The 22,550-nt window shown below is 42.2% G+C and overlaps 1 protein-coding gene across 3 annotated transcripts in view; it reads left to right on the top strand.

Moving 5' to 3' along the window:
• RALGAPA2 (Ral GTPase activating protein catalytic subunit alpha 2) overlaps window positions 1–22,550 on the top strand; it is a 132,841-nt gene that overhangs the window by 64,664 nt on the left and 45,627 nt on the right. For all 3 annotated transcript variants that reach the window (XM_064445503.1, XM_064445502.1, XM_064445504.1), the window contains 10 exons: window positions 157–267; window positions 627–695; window positions 863–1,000; window positions 1,503–1,686; window positions 3,639–4,410; window positions 4,725–4,796; window positions 5,812–5,935; window positions 7,004–7,159; window positions 14,610–14,768; window positions 20,058–20,185. In XM_064445503.1, coding sequence (XP_064301573.1) covers window positions 157–267; window positions 627–695; window positions 863–1,000; window positions 1,503–1,686; window positions 3,639–4,410; window positions 4,725–4,796; window positions 5,812–5,935; window positions 7,004–7,159; window positions 14,610–14,768; window positions 20,058–20,185 — 1,913 coding nt within the window. The remainder of the gene's footprint in view (window positions 1–156; window positions 268–626; window positions 696–862; window positions 1,001–1,502; window positions 1,687–3,638; window positions 4,411–4,724; window positions 4,797–5,811; window positions 5,936–7,003; window positions 7,160–14,609; window positions 14,769–20,057; window positions 20,186–22,550) is intronic.

The raw sequence follows: 22,550 nt of genomic DNA, 5'->3' as shown, positions 1-22,550 counted from the left end.
CTGCTGTTTCCTAATGCTGACATTGGGATTTTGCAACATTAACATTTTTTACTGCTTGTATAGGTGCAAAATAACTTTAAACGTAGTAAAACTGAATGCATTGTATTGTATCTGGATATTTTATGTGGCTTTTAATCATCTTTTCTTTTCTTCCAGTTTTCTAATAAGCTGGTAGCTCAAGTAGCCTGTGACGTTCTTCAGCTGCTGGTTTCTTACTGGCAAAAGCTTCAGAAGTACGAATCCTCTCTGTCCAGAAAAATTACTGAAGTACGTCACTTTCTTTAAAACGTCTGTATGGAAATCATTTGCAAAATTGTCTCAATTCCTTAGTCCTTACTTGAGCTACTGTAACTGTGACTTTATGTTACCTTTTTCTTTCTTTGCAGTTATTGTTAGATGTACCTTCTGTAGTCCTTGGACCAGTGTGCTTCTCTCGTTTGTAGTGATTTACTTCCAAAATCTCCATAAAACTTTCCGTTTCACTTGGACATTGAGTACAAGGGCAGTTAGATGCTCCTAAGAGAATTGCACCTTTTTTGTACCCTGTTCAAATGAAGCTCGTGTTCTATCTTTGTAGTGAAAGAAGTTAAATGTCTTTCTGGAACTCTGTTTACATTTCCATGTAGATCCTTGTGGCCACTATTGCATTTCTTTTGCCGAGTGCTGAATACTCCTCTGTGGAAGCAGATAAAAAGGTATGTCGGTGAAAGGAGCAGGCTCCATTCTTTGTGCTGTTCAGGGTGGTTATTAAATGAAGTCGCTTGGAACCAGAGTTGTTTTTTAAACTTTCAAACTCATACCTTTAATTTTGGGTGAATTTAACAGACTACACCTAAATGCCATGCTACATGTTTCTGTTTAGTTCATAGTTTCACTGCTGCTTTGCTTGTTGGATTGGTGTATGGCACTACCCATGAAAATGCTACTGGAGCCAGTGTCTGCTGGTGTTCTTGAAGATCAACATGCATCCAAAGCTCCTTTACTCGACTATATTTATAGAGTGAGTATGAAGAAAGAACATGATTGTGTCTAGATGTTTAAAGATGCCTCTCACAGATGTTGTCAGGCACAGAAGCGTTTTCAGTAAGCTGTAGATTATCATGAATCCTCACAGCGTGAGCAGAAGTCATACAGATGAGAAGTAAAGAATGTAAAATGATAAGACGATAACATCAGAGGTGTACAGGAGAGGGTGGTGAAGAGAGAAAGGTAAAATGCCTAAAACAATGAGTCAGGGAAAATCTTTGCAGAAATACTTGAATTATTTGAAATGGGCTGTTAAAGTACAAAATAAGTCCTGAAGTGAGCTGTTAAGTACAAAGTAAGTGCTGACAAAGGGTATTATTTTAAAAAGGCTGTATTTAGACACAGGTGTGTTTTTGTAGCATGTCCGAGTTTTCACAATGCACAAGCTATGGTGGGTCACTCCTCGCTGAGTGTTGAAGCGGGTACTGTAGTGTACGCTGCATTACCTCTTCAGCGTCATGCTTGTCTGCCTGCAGGTTCTGCACTGTTGTGTGAATGGCTCCAGCACGTATACTCAGCAAAGCCATTACGTGCTGAGTCTGGCAGACCTCTCGTCCAGTGATTACGACCCGTTTTTGCCACTGGGGAATGTCAGGAGCTCTGAGCCAGCCCAGTGCCACTCCTCCGTGGATCTGGGCAACCTGCTCACTGTCGCCGAGGGTAAGAGAGTTCACAGAGCATGGTGAGGACCAGCGTGTCAGCATTCAGCAGCTAGGAAATAAAGCTTTCCAGGTTATACCTCTTCTCTGAAAAGGCACTCCTCCTTACTGTGCGTAGCAATTGTGCCTTGAAAACTGGGCGGCGCCCTTTTTTTAATGAATTTCAGTTGCCTTTGTAATAGGATGTTCAAGTTTGTTGCTGTTGCTGACGTTGCACTCTACAAAGATCACAGGAAAAAGAAAATGACACTAAGGTGCTCTATAGCAAGAACCTTGTACAGAGGTGGGATAGACCAAGAAGCTGGTTTTGCCTTTGGTGCTACTCGTAATTCAGCATATAGAATTAAATCCGGCAAGTAAGATAAGCCCCAAATCAATCTTCTTTCAGAAGCACACAGCTGCCCTTGAATTTTGCAGTAGAAATGATTCTATTGTCGTAGATAATTTGCATGGTCCAAGAGATTCGAGAAGAACATGTATGATTTGGACCAAATTCTGCAGCTGCATGCATATGCCATTCCTGCCGATTCACAGTCTACCTGTGTCTAAAATGAAAAGAGATTATTTGGATTATGTTAATTACTTTATAAAGTCAACCTAAAAGTATGCATCCAAACATAGGAAATAATTTATCTCGAAGCGATTTGTCATAGACATCATCTTTATTTCAAACACTTGTTAAAAATAACCTTTAAAAGAATGGCTGCTCAACTATGAGTTAAGTCCAGTTTAAGTAATTTCATATGTTAATATGAATTAACGCATTTCTGCAGGAGAATCCAAAGTACAGATGCAACACGAAGTTGTGCGACATAATGCTGGATTGGCAGTGATGCCTAAAAATAGTAATTTCCAGGGTTTGATTCTGTAGAATTTTTCAGTCCCACAGCCTATTTTCTTTGGTTTTGTGTCATTGCTTTTAATTTTAACAAAAAGGTTAAAAACATTAAAACGCTTCTACACAGATTGCTTGCTGAGTAGGACGTGTTGTGAATAGTGAAAGATCAAGTTACATGTCAGGCACATCTTGTCATTTTAGGTAGAACGAGATGTTTCTCATCTTAGATGTGTTAGTGCCCTGCAAGTTCTTTGGTTTGCTTGTTTTTGAAAAAGATTCATTCAGATATCTAATCCAGGGGGATTCAGGAAAAGAATGAAAAGCCTTTTTTTAACGAGAGGAGGCTGAAAAATTTTGGCTTTTGGGGGCTAAAAGAAGGCTGAAAAGGGATATACTTGTTGCTTAAAAGTGCATTAGAAGGTATAAATGCCAAGGAAAGAGGAAAACACTATAAAGAAAAATGGGTTTAAACCGAATACGAAGGAAAACTGGAAATTCAAAGGTTTCTGCCTATAAAAGGGGTAATACTGTGGAAGAACATTCCAGTAGGAGAAGTGGAGGCACAATGTAACTCGGAGCACGATCGATTTATGAAATAACTGATGTGTTCACCTGCGCTGAGGGGAACATCTTGGGATCCAGCAAATCTCTTCCTGCCTCAGACAGCAAACTTTGCCACCATGCTGCTGGAGACCGAGAAGCATTGGTTTTTAGTTGCAACTCTGCTTCACCTTTGCTTCTTGTGTGGTCCCTCTCTTGCTACGATAGCTGTGGGGATGTCTGTGGGAATACAGGCGGTAAGGAGAAACACCGTAACCTGCCACCTGAAACCAGAGTGACAGCGGGCGCGGTGGCATCAGCGGGCAGGACTTTGCGTGTTGTGCGGAGTCCTGGATGGGACTGTAGTCGACATGTCAAAGGGCATGTGGTAAAATAAAATGAAATGTGTAACAGGTAGAATTCCTTGGAAAGCGATTATAAGTAGCTTCTGAACAGGAAGGATTAGGAAGACAGCTAAGGCAAGCTTCTGAAATATGACCGAAATTTGCAGGTGACCTCTTCAGTTACCTCTGGCTGCTTTTATTGATCTGTTGTCTTTCCGCTGATCCTTTTAGAGAAAAGGAGGAGGAACTTAGAATTGATACCTTTAACGGCGCGGATGGTTATGACTCACCTGGTGAATCACCTGAGCCACTACCCGCTCAGTGGAGGCCCTGCCATTCTCCACAGTCTCCTTAGCGAGAACCATGACAACTCCCACGTGGAGTCCTCCGAGCTGTCCTCAGAAGTCTTCCGGAGCCCCAACCTGCAGCTCTTCGTGTTTAACGACAGTACTCTCATATCTTACCTCCAAATCCCCGCAGAGAAGACGACGGACACTGAACCAGCAGCAGCCCCCTCGGACGTAAGGGTAATTGTCAGGGATATCTCGGGGAAGTACTCTTGGGATGGCCGAATATTGTACGGGCCTTTGGAGGGCTGCCTTCCGCGGCAGAGCGCAACGAACACATTTGTGATCTCGGGCAACCCTGAACACCACTTCATTTCCCAGAAAGACATTTCTCAGGTGGAAGAAGGAGAAGATGCTCTTGACCAATTGCTGGAAAAGATTGGTAACACCAGTCCTGAATGCCTTTCACATCCCCAGCGAAAGCTGAACGAGCCGTCGCCGCCACCCTTCGGTGTGAGCTACGACCAAGAGAATGCGATCACTGAAGCCTTGATGAGGCAGAGCGCCCAGGAAAAAGAGTATATATTTAAATGCAGCACGGACTTGAGTATGAAGGTGTCCCGCCAAGAAGAACCCTGTCCTGCTGAACCTCAGGCGTCCTTTTATTTCTGTCGGCTGTTGCTAAATGACTTGGGAATGAACTCCTGGGATAGAAGGTAGGAAGAGAAGATTCAGAACATGTTTACAGTACTAGTACTCTTCTCACTTCTCCCCCCAAACATGTATACACTTAAGAAAGCGAGAATTATACAGCTGGGTGGTAGTCAGAGCATACTTTTGAACTTTTACATATACCTGCTTCAGTGATTATTTTAACTAGACATCTGCAGATTGTTCATCATAATAATTAAAAAAAAAAATCATTTGAACCATGCTAATTTGGTTTCCTTCTCTTAGGCATTTCAATGAAAAAATACTGTGTCTGTACTGTGTGGCATTTTCCTTTAAATCTTGTTTTATATATTTATAGAAAAAGCTTTCATCTTCTTAAGAAAAATTCAAAGTTGCTGCGAGAACTGAAAAATCTGGATTCCCGCCAATGGTAGGTAATGTTTACTAAACACACCATTGATAAGGTCAGTGTTTCCAAAGAAAGAATAAGTATGTCACCAAAACCAAAACGTCATTAAAATTGCATGTGCTAGCAATACAAATATTTGTGTGAAAAATGGCTTGTTTGAGTTCTGTAGCCTGAATGGATGAGCTATTTTTACTGGTACTGTATACATAGAATTCAAAAGCAGTAGCCGATAATAAGACACAGCAACCTATTTCCTCTTTTCTGTAGTGGGGAGGGGAGGGAAGAAGTTGCAGAATTTTTTGTGACCTTGGCTCAGCTCCCACAAAGGACTACTTTCTGCAGGGGGATCCCTGTGTCAGGAGCCGCATTTCAAGGGTTAATCTCCATACAGCTCCTCTACAGCCGGGTAGTGGCAGAAGAACGTTCTGAATACTCTGTTTTACTTTTCATTCCTTGACATATAGCTATGTGAAAAATGTCTGCAGCCTTAGAGTTCTGATTTTCTTGTATCTCAACAATTTTCATATCAAATCCACTCAGCTTGTTTTCAAAGCAGCCAGCTGTCGCTGCCAGCCTTGTAAAACAATGCAGGATCGGAAAGTCAATAATGTTTTCTTCTTTCTCATATATCATCACCCTGTTTCTAAAATTCTGTAGGTCAAATCATGCTCCTCCCATTAACACCTGTGCAATCTTCCTGTCGTTGGCAAGGTTGCACAGATGTAAGCCATTAAACCCTGTAATTGGAACCTGGTCATCAATTCTTTTGCTGATGCACAGAAGGAATAGGCTTGTCTCCACTCTCTGAACTGTGGTGTGTCTGCAGCGTGGTCATGGGGGAAAAACTGGTGAAAATGTGTTTCTGCAACTGAAACTGGGTGACGTGTTTGTGTGCATAGAGGAAATGGACATGTAGAGTTAAACATCACCTACACGGGTGGTCACCTGTTCGTAGCTTTTGAGTGCAGGTGATATAAAAAAATCATTTTGAGCTAAAACTTCTTCAATTTTCATTTCTTTTTATATCTAATTGCAGCCGTGAAACTCACAAGATTGCAGTGTTTTACATTGCGGAAGGGCAGGAGGACAAATGTTCAATACTGTCCAACGCAAGGGGAAGCCAGGCGTATGAAGATTTTGTTGCTGGACTGGGCTGGGAGGTAATAGTCATAAAGATTAGGCAAGCGAACGTAGTTGACCTACGAAAATCAATGTAAGATGGTTAAAATAGGCAAATGGGAACAAAACTGCTTCTATCGCTGCATATTTTTTAAGTCTCAAAAAGAAAAAGGATAAATTATAATGCACACTAATATTTAGCAGTACTTAAAAGCTCACCTTTTTAGTGGAATTCTGTAAATCCACATACTACTTTGGATGGATACATCCTTCCTGTTGCTGATGGACAGGTGGTGCCGCAGTGGGTATTGCTGCTTTCCATATCATTAAGAGCTATAGCATAATTTTACCTTAACTGTAGTTCTTTTTAACTTTTCATGCAGTCAGAGCACTTACCCAACCGTATGACTGCTTTACGAAGGACAAAACCGTTTGGTTTTAGTTTGTGGTGTTGAAGTGGTGTGCCAGTAGGCTAAATGGCATGAACATTTATGGGGTTTGGGCATATATAGTAGCTGCATTTCATGTTTAAGCATTTAAGTGACATAAGGTCTGCAGGGAGAGGTAGCATCCTCAGACTGATGCAGCTGGGAAAACAAACGAGCTTTTGGAACCACGCTTGTCTCCAGAGAGCCATTTCTTCTGAATAATCTTCTAAAATAATATCTTCTAATGTTTTTCTTCCTGTACAAATCTTCAAGTTATTTTGCAGTTTTTCTGATTGTATTTTCTCTGCACTTTATAATTACTTCTTGCTGCGTGTGCTCTGAGTGGGCTTGCGAAGCTGCGCGTAGCCCTTAGAGCAGCTGCGCGTGACAGAATGCCTTTGCTTCCTTGCTGCTGTTTGCTGGAAGGAAGGTAAAATAGCCATGTAGGTAATGACTCAGTACCTAGTTAAGAGGTGTTTACTTTTAGTAAATGTCAAACACAGGAATGGGAAGCACAGTTCTAACGCAAAGATCACAAACCCGTAGGGGAACATTTCTTTTTCTCTGGGATGGCTACAGAGTTCTGGAGTGGTAAATTCACCAAGCCTTGATATATAAACAAATACTGACTATTCATCAGTCTTCTCAAATTTCTTCTAATTATAACTTTCAATCAATCAGGTTGATCTTTCAACACATGGTGGGTTTATGGGCGGCCTGCAGCGCAATGGTAGCACAGGACAAACGGCACCCTATTACGCTACCTCTACCGTGGAAATCATTTTTCACGTGTCTACAAGAATGCCGTCGGATTCAGATGATTCACTGACCAAAAAGGTAAACAATTTGCAGTGTATTTCAAAGCGTTGTCTGTGGTCTTCAAGTGCTTAAATTTAAGTTTAAACTGAAAACAGATTGTGCTAAGTGGTCCTAGCAGGCCGTCCTTGCTGTGCCACATGGTGGTCTGCAGCTACATTATCTGAATTAAATGGCATCTCAATTCTGGATTCTGAAACACAGTTAACATTTCCATGGTAGCCTCAGATACCACCATTAGCAGTAATATTAGCAATAATTTCATTTGTATGTTGTCTGCCTGCCAAGACTGTTGTAGTTTGGTAGAACAAAACAACCAAAAGCAGCATAATAAAACCTTACAGATGAATCGTCCAGCGTGTAACAGGAAAGAAGTGAAAGAGAAGTGACAAGCATAGTACCAAAAGCAGCCGGCTGATATTTAAAGCCATTATCCAGTTATTCACGAATCTGCCAAGCAGACTCTGCTTCAAAGGTGGCCAGAACCCAGCCCAAAATTTTGTTGGTATCAGTACTTAATCGTTTGTCTTTCCTAACAAGGAGTGATTTGAGATTATGGTGCTTGCCAACTGCTGCTTAGAGTCAAAGAAGATTTTAGGTGCATACCAAATCTTTGCCTTTTTAATTAGGATTGGCAACTTGTCCTACATCAGTTGTTAACGTGCATTAATAATGCTACTACAGCCATCCAGTCACCACGTGGTACTATTGTGCTCTGAAAATTATCTATAAAGATGTCACTGGGTGATTGTATTTGTCCGGTTAGCTTCCAAATAACACGTGGTTTTCCTTGAAATAAGGTGGAATTTCTGATTACCGGTCGTGAAGACTTGCCCAGCATTTAATAGTAAAGCTAAATGCTTTCTTTTTTATTGTGATATCTGTCATTTAAAAAAATTAAACAAAATTACATGTTTCTCTTTATGTATGCAATTCATTCTCTTTGTATTAGTGGATTTACATGGCTATGGGAAAAAGTGAAATCTGAGTACTTTAGGATAGCGAAGTCGGGCTGTGGTACGTACTAAGAGGCTGTATAGTCTGTCACTTTACCAAGGTAGGACTCCCTGTATTTTTATTGTTCCTGGCCAGTATTTATCTAGCTGCTAGTTAAAAGTCCAGTGATAAAAGCTTTATGGTTTCCCTAGGCAACGTATTCCTATGCTCCACTTTCTGTACCATGAGAAAATGTCGTGTAGCATCTACTTTGCTTCAATATAATCCCATTTATTCTTACTTAATTCCGCATAGATATGAATGAGAACAGCTCATTTTGCAGCAGACTTACTCATGGTGGAGAGCTGCTGCCATGTCTTTCCCAGTCTTATTTTTCCTACACAAATTTTGGTTGTTTAGTCTAATCTTCCCGTGTAAATCATCGTTCCTGGATTTTATGGAAGCATAGCAAAGGCAGTGAAAGATTGTCTAGCTGTTGAGTAATATATCACCTGGGAGAGGAGGAAGCAGAGTCTGACAGAGCTACCACAAGAGGTAAAAATGGGGTTTAATTGCAAACAGTCTATTTTACCAGTTCTCTGAATTCCCACCCACATTAGGGATTAACACAGACATTGACAGAGTCTGGTTATTCTATTTAATTGTCTTCCCTATGTTTGCTTTAAGATAATTTCTTCTTTGTGAGAAAGAAAAAGCAAAAGCATTTAGTAGTTGCCAGCCTCCAAGTCTTGAAGTGCTAGGAAACAAGGCCAGCTCCAGTACATATTATCCACAGAAAATGCCGCAAAGTAATTGCTTTAAGATTTAAAAAAAAAAAACCTTAAATCTGCTATAGGAATGGAACCCTGCAGGGATCAAACTGTGTATTCCTGTAAAGGAGGACCAAGCTCTGAGCAACCTAATGGCCCTCGGGAGCTGGCCCCACTGTAGGCAGTGGGTGGGACCAGATGACCTCCAGAGATCTTTGTTAATGTATAATCTCCCACGGTTCTGTCCTTCTGCACAGAATATTTTGTTTAATTTGTTACAGCTTTTTTGTAGGCAAGCATGTATTTCTGTGCAAATTAGCGTAGACGTCTTAACAAATTTTACAAAACTGCAGCTACGAGTGGAGGTAAGAAGCGTTTCAGAAGCACTGCAAGATTTCTGGAAGATTTATAGTTCTGTAATTCTTTGAAAATGCTGATGGATGAACGACCCTGCATTTGAAACCAGTGTTTTGAGCATGATTATATATCCAAACCATTTCTAAAGACAAGATTAAACATCCTGCCGGAACCCTTATAACCCTAAAGTGTCCATTTCTTGAAATTTCACTTGTGAACCTCAGCTGTGGAGGCTGTTTAGAAAATGGATAAAGGCAAGTACATTGACGCTTCAGCAGCAAAATTCCTCAGTCTGCAGAAGTTCCATGTTGATTTTGGCAACCTTTGCATGTGCAGACCACGGCCGGTGCGTGCACTTGAAACACGTCCCTGCCTGCAACGTACTCTTAAACAAGAGGAAAATGTATTTATTTCCCCCACCTGTCGATCCTGCGCTTGCGAATTCTGCAAGACCTGGTTAACAGAGTCACGATCAAGTGCGATGCTGCATCTGAGATCGTGGCGACTCTCAAGGTTGTCACAAGTACTCTAATACCTCCGCTGGCTCGCTGAACAGTTAGTGCATGCTGGGCTTAGGTCCTCACCTCAGGGTGTTGGGGCAGTATGGCCAGGTTAAAAAGATTATTTTGATGTTTATTGCTTGGTTCCGTTAATGCCTCTTTTTCCTAGCTGCGTGTGGGAGGAAGGCAGATTACAATGTTGTCGGTCAGTGCCCGCTCCATTTTAAAGTTTGCTGCGAGAGAACTGTGCATGGTGTCAGAGGACAATATTAGTGAGAAAACCTTATCCCATTGCCAATCAGGATGCGATGGGGGCCACAACTTCTCCTTGCCTTCCCCCTGCTTCCATCAGATAGGGTTGCATGGATACTAGCTGGGATCTAAGGCCCCCTTATCTCTGAAATCTCTGTCATTTCTGTGGTTTCTTCTCTGCTTATTTTGCCTACAGACAGGCGAAAAGAATTCAATACCAATCAGTGTGCTTGGCTCGCAAGCTCCAGAGCTGAACAGAAGGTCTTACCACCTGCTGGCCAAGGAAGTAGTACAGCAGGCCATAAATTCTGTGGGCTGGGGAATTAAGCAGATGCAGTAATTTTACTTAAATATGTTATTATGGTTCTTTATCTCTACTGAACACAAGAGGATAAATTCATTTCTGGTATAAATTCACAAGAAGAGCAGCACTTCCACTGAGTATGAACTTGGCCCCTTATTTTTGTGCAGTACAGTTGTAATTTGCAGTTTGTATGCCTTTGACATATACGCTGACATATTATATTGCTCATTGGGGGGGAGGAGAGAGAGAGGAAAAAAACCCTCTCCAAATAAGGCTTAGCCCTGAAAGAAATCTTTTCTAGTGGAAAACAAAATTCAGCTGCTATCTGTTGCTGCTGTATGGTTCAGCATCACTGCTTCTAAACTTTTTTTTTTTAATCTGGCTGTCTTGTGGCAGGAACGAAAATCAATCACAGTAACAGCATCCTACCTTCCCCTGTCTTGTTCTACATAAATTGTACTGAACGGTTTAAAAATGAGCTGCAAAATATAAGTGATTTATTCCATCTTCTCCATTGTCATAGCAGAACTTTTTCAATTCAGAGATCTGGTTGCAACCCCATACTGAACTCTTGCTCCTTCGCTGCAGAAATTTGTTAGCTACAGCTAGATTAGATTTTTAGCAGCTAATCTAACTGCTGTAGGGGTTTGCAAAGTGGGGACAGGGCTGTGCTATTGGATTTGTCCAATTCATTTGACTCCAGGACTATAATTGCACTTATGTCTTACAAGGCTTTTATAGCCTAGGGCTGGCGAGCAGCAGAAAAACAAATTGGCAGTGATACAGTAAGAGTGAAAGGGAATGAAAGGCACACATTATCAGTCTCCAGGCAGCACTGTTCTGGCAGGAAGTTTCGTGGTTAATTTACAAATAAAACTTAGATTTTAGGATGGGTACGCTGTCAGCCAGACAATGGGGATGTCAGGCCCGACTGTTCCTTAGCAAAAGTAGCAGCCATGCCTCCCCAAAAGCAGAAATTCTTCAGTCAAACAGACGACTCCTCTCTGGAGCCAGCTGGCTGTGTAATGCAATTAGCAGGGAAAGGAGGTCAGGCCATGAGGTGTGTACCGTGACCGGCGGCGGCGGCGGCGCGGTGCCTGGCAGGCAGCGTGCAGCCCGGCCGAGGCGGGGAGCCTGGAAAGCTATCTGCCCGAGCGAAGGGGAGCAGCGGCGCTCGGCGAGCCTCCCGGCGCGGAGGCGGGCTGCGCGGCTTCTGGAGCTGCTGGCTGCGCCCCGGCGCCCGCGCTGGGGCTGGGAAACGCGGGCCAGATACGATGAACGACGGCGTGACGCGTGTGGGCAGCTGTACGCTGACCCGGCTTCCAGGCGCTGAGTGCTCGGCGTAGCTGCGACACCAAGCCGTGGCGGTGCCTGAGCTTGGGCAGCTGAGAACGCGTGCACTTCGTTCGTGTTGGCCAAACTGCCCTTATGTGCAGCCTGAAAACCCGTGCGCTGTCAGCTCGCTCGGGGAGGAGAAGCAATTGCAATTTCCCTGAACGTTTGTAGAGAGATTGGTCAAGTCTGCAGTAAACTTAAAAAAAAAAAAATCTGACTGCTTGTGCTTGAGCCGGTCTGTTGTTTGGGTTTGCTTTTTAGCGTATATCTATTTCCTGGCTGCTTTGGGATTTATTTTTTTTTTAATATAGTTTTTTTTCTTCCCCCCAACCCCACCCCACCCACCCAAGCTTCATGGAGAGCATGGCAAGGGACTCTGGCTCCAAACGCATCGTCTGCGTTGCGTTGGACTTTAAGGAAATCTCGCTGGTGTCCTTCAGGGTACTGAGTCTACCCCACAGGTCATATTTGAATGAATAATACAGGAGAATAGCAGCTGGTTAGTTGTCACTGATAAGATTATCATAATGTTTATCAATTAAATTAACTTTCAATAACATTTTTGATTAATACTGATTTTATATTTGTAATGTTATACCTTATAAATATGATAATTAAGGATGCATGACCTCAAAACAATGGCAGTAGTAAGTCAAGCTTTAACAGGAGTTACTCTCACGCGATGAGGGTTGTAGCAAAGGTAGTAATTTATTATCACATGCTGTTTGCAAGATTTCGAGCTCATAGCCATCGCTTCCTGCTCAAACAAGCACAGCAAGCCTCAGTTGAGCTAACTTCTCCCTGGTTACTGAATTCTGTTCTCTTGGATGCGATATAAGTACAAAGCGCTTTGGGATTCTTCTGTATGAAAAGTATTTGATTGTTATCAGAATAGTTCCTTGTGATTTAAAAAGGGTCTCTTAAGCAGTGTTTGGACATATTTTGATTTCTATAGCGGCATGTGTGATTTATCGCTCCCAAAGCAATAGGCAAGGCAGTACAGAGCCTTTTCTTCACGGTTAGTCTCCGTAGAAAGACGAGCTGTGTTCAGCTTGTGAATTGCCCTGTGCGACCGGACAATTGCATCACCTTACAGAATTCTGTTTCCGTATGTATTTGGGCTCTCTGAAGCAGAGGTTGCTAAGTACCGCTGTCGTGGGCTTTCTCTGTGTTGCGAAGCTAGTGCCAGAACTCACTCCAGTATCAGGATGCGTTGGGTTCAGCCTGATAAATTGTGGGCACTGCTTACAAATACATCGCCGTTGGGCTGCTCTGAATACAGCTGGCGTGAGCCGGGTCCTTCCTTCGCTCAGCTTTCACAGAAAATTACAGCTCAGCTTCGGCTGTGCGCGGAATAGCCTTGGCAAACACTTAGGTCCTCAGTATGTATAACCTGTTGTGCACAAAGTCTTGTAGCCAGATGGATTTTTGGTTTTTTAAAGACTAAACTTTGCATCTTGCTTTTAATCGCTGTTACGGTGACCTAGCTGTATCTGTTCACAGAAAGTGAAATCAGGATGTTCGTCATACGTGTAAATTACCGCTTAGTTTTGCGTGTATCAGTCTGCACTGTGATGTTACCAACAGAAGTGTTTTCTTGGATGTTGCTTTATTTGTATAAGGCACAGAAATCAGGGCGACCATGAGAACAGTAATTTGTACTGATTTTTGTACGTGTAAGCTCTAGTAATAGTATTGTTAATGTGTCTGTGTTTTTATAAGACATAAATGATTTGCATTTTCTTCAAACAGAATTAAAAATATCTTTTATTCTTTGGTGTTTCATTTAAAATAAGCTGACAATCTATGTCACTCTATGAACTTAGCTTTATTTTACTCTGCTAGAGTATAAACTGTAGGCAAAGTTCGGTTTAACTTTTTGATTGTCATAATGTATTATGGTTTTGCCCTGTTTCGGTTACAACTAGGGTACAATTCGCCACCCAATATGTAGGAGTGAAGCCTTTACTTTTAAAGGCGCTACCTGGTCCTGAAAAGGGAAAATTGAGTGGCACAATATGGGCTGATCCAGGCGCGCTGAGATTACTTCGTTGTTATTTACCAAGGAAAATCATGACCTTTGTTTTTGTTTCTTTTTCTTCCTTCCCCACCCGCACGGAGACAGTGAAGAAGGCAGAGCTACGTTTTGGCTTCTTTGTTAGGTCTATTGTGCGCATTGTTCCAGGGGCTAGCACCGAATTGGGGGTGGGGGCGGGGGTGTCTTTTAAGCTGTAAGTGGGACTTAAATTCTCTTTATGCTTTGGGCTGGCATTCTGCATGTGGATTAAATTTTAACTTTAAAGCTTACAGTTGAAACTATTGTGTGTAGCTTGTACGTGATTGCCAAATACTTTTTGCCATCTGTTAGATCACCTCCAGTTCCTCCAGTAACAAAGCAAACACACAGGCTTTCAGATGCATTTTGTATATGTCACATTTAAATTTTATCCGTACTTTATGCAACTCTGCTCTAAATTAAAAAGGTAACTCCCGCAGTATTTCCCAGTCTTCTCTGATTCACGTTGCTCAGGTATTTTGCATACATTTTTCAAACAGAAGTCCTCTCTGGACAGAGTCAGGAAGGGAGATATTTTTAATGTAATAAATTCAGTAATAGTGGTTCACAATGGGAATCTTCTTGACATCCTGAGTCAAGGCAGTTCATATTTCTGTGACAGCTACCTTATTTTAGCTGGAATATGATGTTCTGTTGGTTAATGTTTTGTCCTAGTAATTCAGATTTCCATCTTAAATTATTGTAGGTAATGTACATTTACATAGCGCGCTAATGGCTAGTTTGATAATTACTTAATTAAGCCATCAGACAACAATGCGTTCTGAATGAAGCAAATTATTTAGCTGGTCTTTTCATGAGCAACTGGAGAAAAACAATATTTTAACTTTTTCTATAATGAAATATTTCTACTATTGAGCATTGTAATTCAATTTGTAAGCCATGACCTCTCATAAACTGTTGTTATCACTCTGATTAATAAAGAGCCAATTTGCTGTTGCAGCTTCGTCACTTGGGAAATGATGAGGTTCACATCGTCTGGTCGGAACACACCAGGAACTACCGCCGAGGCATTATACCAACCGATTTTGGAGATGTTTTAATCGTTATTTATCCAATGAAGAATCACATGTTTTTCATAGAGATAATGAAGAAACCGGAGGTATGTTTTGACTGCTTTACGGGGTCTGTCATATGTGTTATGCAAGTGACCAACTGTTTTGTTGCTTAAATAAAGCCCAGTGTTCTACGGTTTGGGGCGGGGGGTTCCCAGCAAGTACGAAATATAATCTGTCCATCTCAGTTTAAAGGCGTGCTGAGCAATGAGCTTTTATTTTAAAACCGGAATTATTAACAGCGATCAAAATGGCTACTAATTCATTTTATATTCATGCTTAGTGCTGAAAGAAATACTTCAGAATTCTCAACCTGTAGGAGTTATTGTACAAAGAACAATGTTTAAAATCACTGTGAATTTCCAATGTGCAGCAATAAAAGCAAAATAATAAAGATTTAGGGTGCTCATTTGCTATTAATTCACCCCATACGGCTTGGTTACCATCATACGTATGGTACCATGCATAACCTCACACGTTTTTGAGACCATCGTCATAATCTCACTCAATGGAATGAGGTAGGCATTGGATACCCTTATAGCAAACAAAATATTTGAGGTTTAGTATTTTGTGTTTAAATCATTGTTATGTGACCACATTTTAGACATTTTTTGGAAATAATGGATTTTTTTCTTTGCAAAATGTCAGGGGAGTGTGTGTATGTACATCTGTGCATGTCTAGAAAAAAAAGCTACTTTAATAAATGCTTTTCTGTTACATTATGGATGCAAAAATGTATACAAAATTTACGTTGTGAAACTAATCAGTGTGATAAATACCATTTCCCTTATATGAGGGACAATATTTGTCCAAGAGGAAAACGAGCTGTGGAAAAATGCGTACATCAGGTGACATATTTGCCATCTGTGTACAAGGATGTTTGAGCTGCGCATGACAGAGCTAGTAGATATTAACAACTAGTGGTTCGCCAGTAGGCATTTCAAACTTGAAAATTTTTTAGAGGTTGAAATAGTGGGGGGTTTCCTACACTTGATTTGGAGCTCTGCCGTTTACTTCTTGGGAATTTTAGCTTTTAATGTTCCGTCAGGAAAATCAGAATTTAGCGCTAACGAACATGCTTGAAAATTCTACAAGCCAATCGAGAAAAGCTATGTCATCTTACATATTAGTCAAAAATACCCGACGGGCAGAAAGAATAATAGCTAACTGGAAATTTAGTGTTATCCCTACATTTAAAGTACAAACCATTACAATGTAATAAAATTAATCCAGACATTTCCAGGGCAAGTGTGGCTGACCTTTTGTTCACCAGCTACTGACCTCAGGGTGAATGAAAGAGGCTTGCAGAGAGAAATGTCTGTTGTTTGGCTTCAGTCCCTGGTATTTAAATTGCATTCCCTAATCAAATGAAAAGGCTGTCCTCTCTATCAGGTTACAGAATCCATGGCAACATTTGGCCTTTTATATACATAATGTTAGCCTTTTTGTTTGCATCTAAGTAGAGACACCTGGAGCAATGTTAACATTAACCGATTTAGCATTAATAGCTTCATTATATAAGAATTTCTGATCAGATAGCTGTTACTTTTGTTATATTGCTTCAGCTTGTATTGTTTTCATTTTTTATCTCCCTGCTTGGCAACCGGGCAATGATTTGCAAATTTTTTTTGTCTTGATTAATTAAGCAATATAATTATCAGGAACCGTGATGCAGTCTTTGCTCGACAAAGCTTCTGAGAGAAGACAATAGTAAGTCTGTTAGTGTGAATGCATTCCACGCGTCACAGATGCATGAGGATATTCTGAACAATGAGACGAAAAGCTGCCTGCAAAAGAGGACAAAGAATGCCAGGCAGACTCTACACACTGCACATACCGCCAGGGACATACTGCGGGTTCCCTGGGACACAGATGCCTCGTTAGATTGCAGCTAGTCATCAGAGATTAATTCTCAGCCATTTGGTACAATAATTTACCCATTCCCCACTCTTTTAACTAGTGCTGCTTGCTATAGAGGGGAAGCCTTTGTGCTCAAAAGGTTTATTTAACCTTGCCTACTTTTACTGCATGCGACAGAAATAATTATTTTTACTCGGAAATTGTAATGAAGCAGGTGTTTGCAGTGGGCTGAATATTAGTTTTTGTTCTTGTGGATAACTTGCATTGACATTTGGAGTACTCAGGGAAGGGAATGTTTCCCTTTACTCTTTTTTCCTTTTTTTTTTTATTTGATTCCTGTCAAAGCATAATATATTTTTTGTAACAGTTCAAAACACTGTTCTCCTCAAGTGGGTATTTAATACCAACTTAGAGAGGAGTGCTGAGCAGGGAGCATGTCCCTCTGCATGCAGTTGGTCTCCCCCCCCCCCGAGCTCCTCGTTAGGGCAGAGCCCCTGTACAGATGGAAGCTGACGATATGCGAGTCCCATTGACTTTAATGACCCTCGGCGTGGCCGGTAGATCTGCTCGGGAATTAATAATTCCAAGCTTTGTGTCCACGCGGGCGTATGGTCCGGCTGCGTGTGTGCTCCTCGTATGACAGCGGGCTCGCGGAGCCCGAGCCTGCCGGGGAGCAGCGAGGTCCGCTGGCTTCGCCGCGGCTGTAAGGCAGGGCAGCGACGCCGTTGCGCGTCTCCAGAGGGTTAGCCCCGCACGTCGAAAAGCTACCAACCGCTCTGGGCAAACGCTGCTCTTGGCTCTGGTTTCACATGGGCTACGCTTGCTTTTCTCTGGCAACATAAAATCGGTCGCCCTCGAATGGAGCCGCTTCCACCCTTCGCATTGTTTTTTTCTTCCACCTGCCAGCGTGTGCCAGCTTTGGGTTGTGACGGAGGTGTGCTTCTTGACAAAACATGTGCCTAGGACCCGGTTCTTGACATCATCGGTTTGGTTATTTGAAGCGTGCTTCCTAGTTTCATGAAAGTCACTCCAAAGAGCACCCGCTGCACCTTTACCTCTGCACCGTGGGGACAGGGTTCAGGGATGCTAAGGAAGGCTCTCAGGTTTTACAGGTTCAGCTTGAATTAGCCTGTTTTTCTGTTTAAAAGGAGTTTTAGAGTAAAGTACAATTTGTTGCAGTTTGACTATTAAACTTCCAGAGAAAACAGTTATTAAACTGTTTGTTTTAAAGTGTCCCATTGGAGATATTTTTGATAAATTTGCTGGAGAGTGCCCACTAAAAGACTTTAAAAAACATGAGTGTGTGTATATACGTGTATGTATTTATATAGACACATCCATAAGGAGTATAAAATACACACGCCTTATCTCTATTTTAAGTATGTAAATCCTGTAATACTGTGTTAAGAAAATCTGCCGCACTCCCTAAATTCCAGGTGGTTTTGAAACGGTGAAACAGGGTCCTGCAAGCAAAAATGGCTTGTCAAAAAGCCTGACAATGAATTTCCCTGTACGGTAGCATACGTGAGCGCTAATCTGACTTTTAATATCTGGTATTTGTATGTTGGGATAATTGCAATACTGGTATGTACTTAACCTCCTTATCTGTACTTACATAAAAACATAGTTTTACATATTTTTTTCTCCTTTGTCAATACTTGTAAGCAGAGTATGTGTTTAATTTCACTTGGAAATCTTATTGTTTAAAGAGGAAAAACTTGATGCTCTAGAACACTATCACTTTGGTGGCATAGATTTTCTGGCTGTCACTTTTCTTCCCAACTGCCCCGAAAGTAAAGCTAACATTAAAAAAAAAAAAAAAAAAAGGCAAACCCACTATGGAAACATTTTACACTAATCTGTTTTTTGGGGGGCGGGTAATTATTTTAAGTAAAGGAATGACAAAATAACTGTGTGAAAAGACAGCTGTCATTTGCAGATGTTATATTAAAACCAAATTTCTTCTGTAATTCATTGCCACTTCTAATTAGAGGAATTCCCTAGATGCAGGGGATTTATATTATTCCCTTTGTCCATTTATTGAATGACTGTCACAGTCACCCAGAAGCAGTTGCAGAAGAATAATAGGGGGTATTTATTTATGTGATAAGCCTCTGTACAGATGGAAAAAAATCCATAGCTTAAATATTGATAATTGCTGCTAGCTTCTGTTCAGGGTTCTGCTTGGGGTTTGGTTGGTTGGTTTTCTGGGTTTGATGTTTGTTTGGGTTTTTTTGTTGGGGTTTTTCTTTTTTGTTCATTTTGAGTTTGTGAAAGGGAAATGAGTTCGACTACATGTAAATACTAAAATTTATTATTTATTCAAGCATTAAAATTTCCTGGGTTTGACACGGGAAAGTCTTATGTGTATGCAATTCCAGACATTTCTCACTTTTATTAAGTGTCTCTTTTACCTAGTATAGCCTTTATCTGGAGAGCCATATGTCACCAAACAGCATGATATGGTGGTTTCCTCTGGAGGTAACACTGACGGAGCAGTGTGTTAACACCGTGACGCGCCGTGCTGGGACAGACCTGTCTCTGCCCGTCCCAGCCGTGTTTACGGAGACTGCCTCTGAGAGGGGGTAGTTTTCCGCCATCCCCTCTGCTCTCCACAGACCCCATTAACTTGGACCAGCTCAATTTTGGTTTTTTTCTGTAGTGAAGTCCATGGAAGGAGTGTATAGAGGATTATCTGAAACAAATGCTTCTGTACAAAAACTCCTGCCAATGTCGGATACAACCAGTGAATCAGGGTCTCCTGTTGGGATGCAAGACAGAAACCAGCTCCCGATATCTGCTCAGAATGGAATCTTGGTTTCAAATTCATAGACAAATTTTGTTCATACGCATAACAAGCTCATGTTTACCCAGTGAATACTCTGTGAAATGTGCATATGCCTGTAAAGTATACTCATGGCAATTATGGGAGATTTAAAAACTTAAAAAATCAGGGCATTAATGTCACACTGGAAGTTCCAGTGTGGAAAACAATGTGGTCATACTGTTTTATGGCAAAATAATATACTGGTCTTCTGTAGTGGGTCTGACGCTTGTTTTTCCAGGCGTCAGTAATATGCAAGATACAGCAAGGGTACCCCCGCCCGACCTGCTGGCCTGGCTGGTGGTGGCTCTGCAGCTACAGCCTGTGGCGGCGATTTGTTTCTGCGTTCTCCTGCTGTACTTGCAGGAGTCTCCGTGCCGTGACTTAGAGGGGACCTAGAGCAAGCTCACGCTTGTAATGTAACCGAATAACTTCACTGTCTAGAGCAGGGTAGTGGGAAACTTGCCGCTTCTTGCCTCCCTGGCGCCTCTCTCCAGCAGCAGATGCCTTGCTGTGAACACCCCCAACCGCCTGGGAGTCGGGGATGTTGTTTCTGTTGGTGGTTTTGGAAGTTGCTCCTGTGCTCTACGCTAACCGTTCAGCTTCCCTTGGCTCAGCTTTACACGCCTTGTTTTTCTTCTGGGGTCCACAGGTGCCATTTTTCGGTCCTCTCTTCAGTGGAGCAATCGTGACTGCAAAGCTGCTGCCAAGCCTCATATGCGCCACGTGCATCAATGCCAGCAGAGCTGTCAAGTCGCTCATCCCGCTCTACCAGAGCTTGTATCCTTTCCTCCCGCTGGGGCAAGGCTCCCCTTGGTAGGGTTCTTGCTTCTAAATGTTCTTCCGCAGAGAGGTAAGCTGTAGTGAGAATCCTTCCCGTTTGATTTTGTTGGAAAAGGTCAAAGCTTTCTTCGCGTCAAGCTCAATGTTTTCAGTCGTTCACACCCAGTTGCTATCCAGTGTTTTAAAAATAAGATCATAACATGACAAGAATGTTCTCCCCAGCAGTTTCAGTCTCGCTGGTGGTGGACTTGGACTTAACACGGATGCTTTGAACTGTAAGTAATGATGATACTCGATTTTCTTCCACACTAACAGTAATTATCTACAGTGTGCATTAGGCTAATACACAGAGCTCAGTTGTATTCTTATCTTGATATTCAAAGAAGTAGTCCAACTGGCTCCGCTTGGACTTACTACGTCAATAAGGCAAATAGCGTTTGGCCACAGATACGGATGTTTCGGTTCCCGAATTCCAGTTTTATTCCAGCCCTGTCTGTATTTGGATGTTGTCAGAACACATTTCTAACAGTTGCTGGAGGACAACTAGATGGTATGCTTCTCTGCTGCAGAAATTGTAGCACAGACCTTTATTCTTGTCTGATATACAGACTAACAGCATTATTACTGGGTTTCACTTACTCTAGGATTTGCTCACAATGCCGTAATTATGCTAGAAACGTTATGAAGCTTGGTTTGTTAATCATATCGCTTCTCTCGGGGCCAACACTCACAGCATTTTCATTTATTTCGGGGAGCTTTTGACTTGAGTATTTTTCTCACCATATGACTTTGAGGAGGAGTTTGTCAATGAAATGTTTTGATCTTTGGAAGAACATTGATTAATTTGAGGCACGTGTTTTTAAAACAAAATATCCTCAAAATACTGTTGCGGTTTGTTGGGGTTTGTTTGTGGTTTGTTTTTTTTTAAGGGCTAAATTTTATGCAGTATACTTTGCAAAAGTCATCAGAAATTGAAAGTAGCGTTGTGGTTAAATAAATTTCTGTGCTACTCACTTCATTGTGTACTCGTTTCAAAACAAAGACAGTTGGTGGTTGTTGCGTAAGCAGCTGAACGCAATACATCAGCTGCAAAACGTGGCAGTACCTGACAGATGACTCAAAACTTGCCAAGTTTTCCACTTTTGTTTGATGAGAGAAATCTAGCTAATTACTAAAATTCTTCTATGCAGAATTCGGCTTAATCCATCTGCTTCTATAGTCAGTGTAATAATAAAATAGCAGCGTAGTAAATTTCACAGGGGTTACAAGAACGAAGAGATCCTATTGCCTCTCGCTGCTATCCCAGCACTTCGCTCCCAGTCGGAGCCCTCCAATTCCCCATCCTGCTCATCTTTTGCCTTCCAACCTTTGTGAGCGAGCAGTGCTCACCAGCCTGCTGCGCTCCTGCTCTGCAGCGGGGTCTCTCTCTGGGTCCCCCCTCGCCCCCAGGGAAACATGAGCAGCACAAATATGATAGCACATGCCGCTTCTCAGCATATGTTTGAGGGCTAGCTGAAACAGCATCTGTCCCCAGATTCTTTTCTTCCTTTTTTGTGCCTGCTTTTGCCCCAACGATATCTGTGGTGAATCAACTGCCACTTGTCTGTTTGATAAATGGAAGTGGATTGAGGAACTTCTGAAACTGGACAAAGATAATGTGGTGGGACGATCCCGTCAGGACAGCACCGGAGTGGGAGAGAAAGCTATCCACAGCTCTTACTATAGCTAATGAAACACTTTTTTTCTTAGAGCAAAGGGCAACAATAATTACTCCCTAGAAGCACAGAGAGATACTGACATTCTTAGCGAGCCAGAAATTGGCCTGTAAGCGTATGGATGTGTAAAGGTTGTGTTTGAACCTGTCCAAGGCAGTAACGCTGCGGTGTAGCTCCGAAGGGTGCACGCGCAGCGAGTGGCGCTGCTCGGGCGATCCGCTGCCGACCGCTACGGGGGGAGCGGGGGCAAGGCGGGCCTAGCAACTTGCACGGTGAATGGAAGAGCTCGGTAACTTTGTCCGACTGGAGATGCAGATAACCCGGAATTTCAGTAGAAGGGAGAAATGAAAAGCAGGTATCCCGGAAAATTAACGGGCGGTGTTTGGCACCACATTGGACGTAACCTTGCGGTTTGGGTGAGCGCGGAGACGCTTGCGTAAGGCAGAGCCGAGGAGCGGCCTGCCGCTTGTTTGTCACGCGGGTCACGTTAAAAGACAGCGTCCGTAATAAGAGTCAGTAGCTTAAAATGGTCTTGATTGAAGTGTGGTTAGAAACTGATTGGCGGCTTCATCTGGTGTAAATGGTTTGACAGCGATAAGGCACTGAGTCCACAGTGCTTGTGCTGGAGCAGCAGCAAGGTGTGAAAT

The sequence above is a fragment of the Phalacrocorax carbo genome, chromosome 3, assembly GCF_963921805.1.
Source record: "Phalacrocorax carbo chromosome 3, bPhaCar2.1, whole genome shotgun sequence".
Taxonomy (NCBI): domain Eukaryota; kingdom Metazoa; phylum Chordata; class Aves; order Suliformes; family Phalacrocoracidae; genus Phalacrocorax; species Phalacrocorax carbo.
The sequence above is the reverse complement of the archived record's forward strand: the minus strand, read 5'-3'. Positions and strand labels throughout refer to the sequence as shown.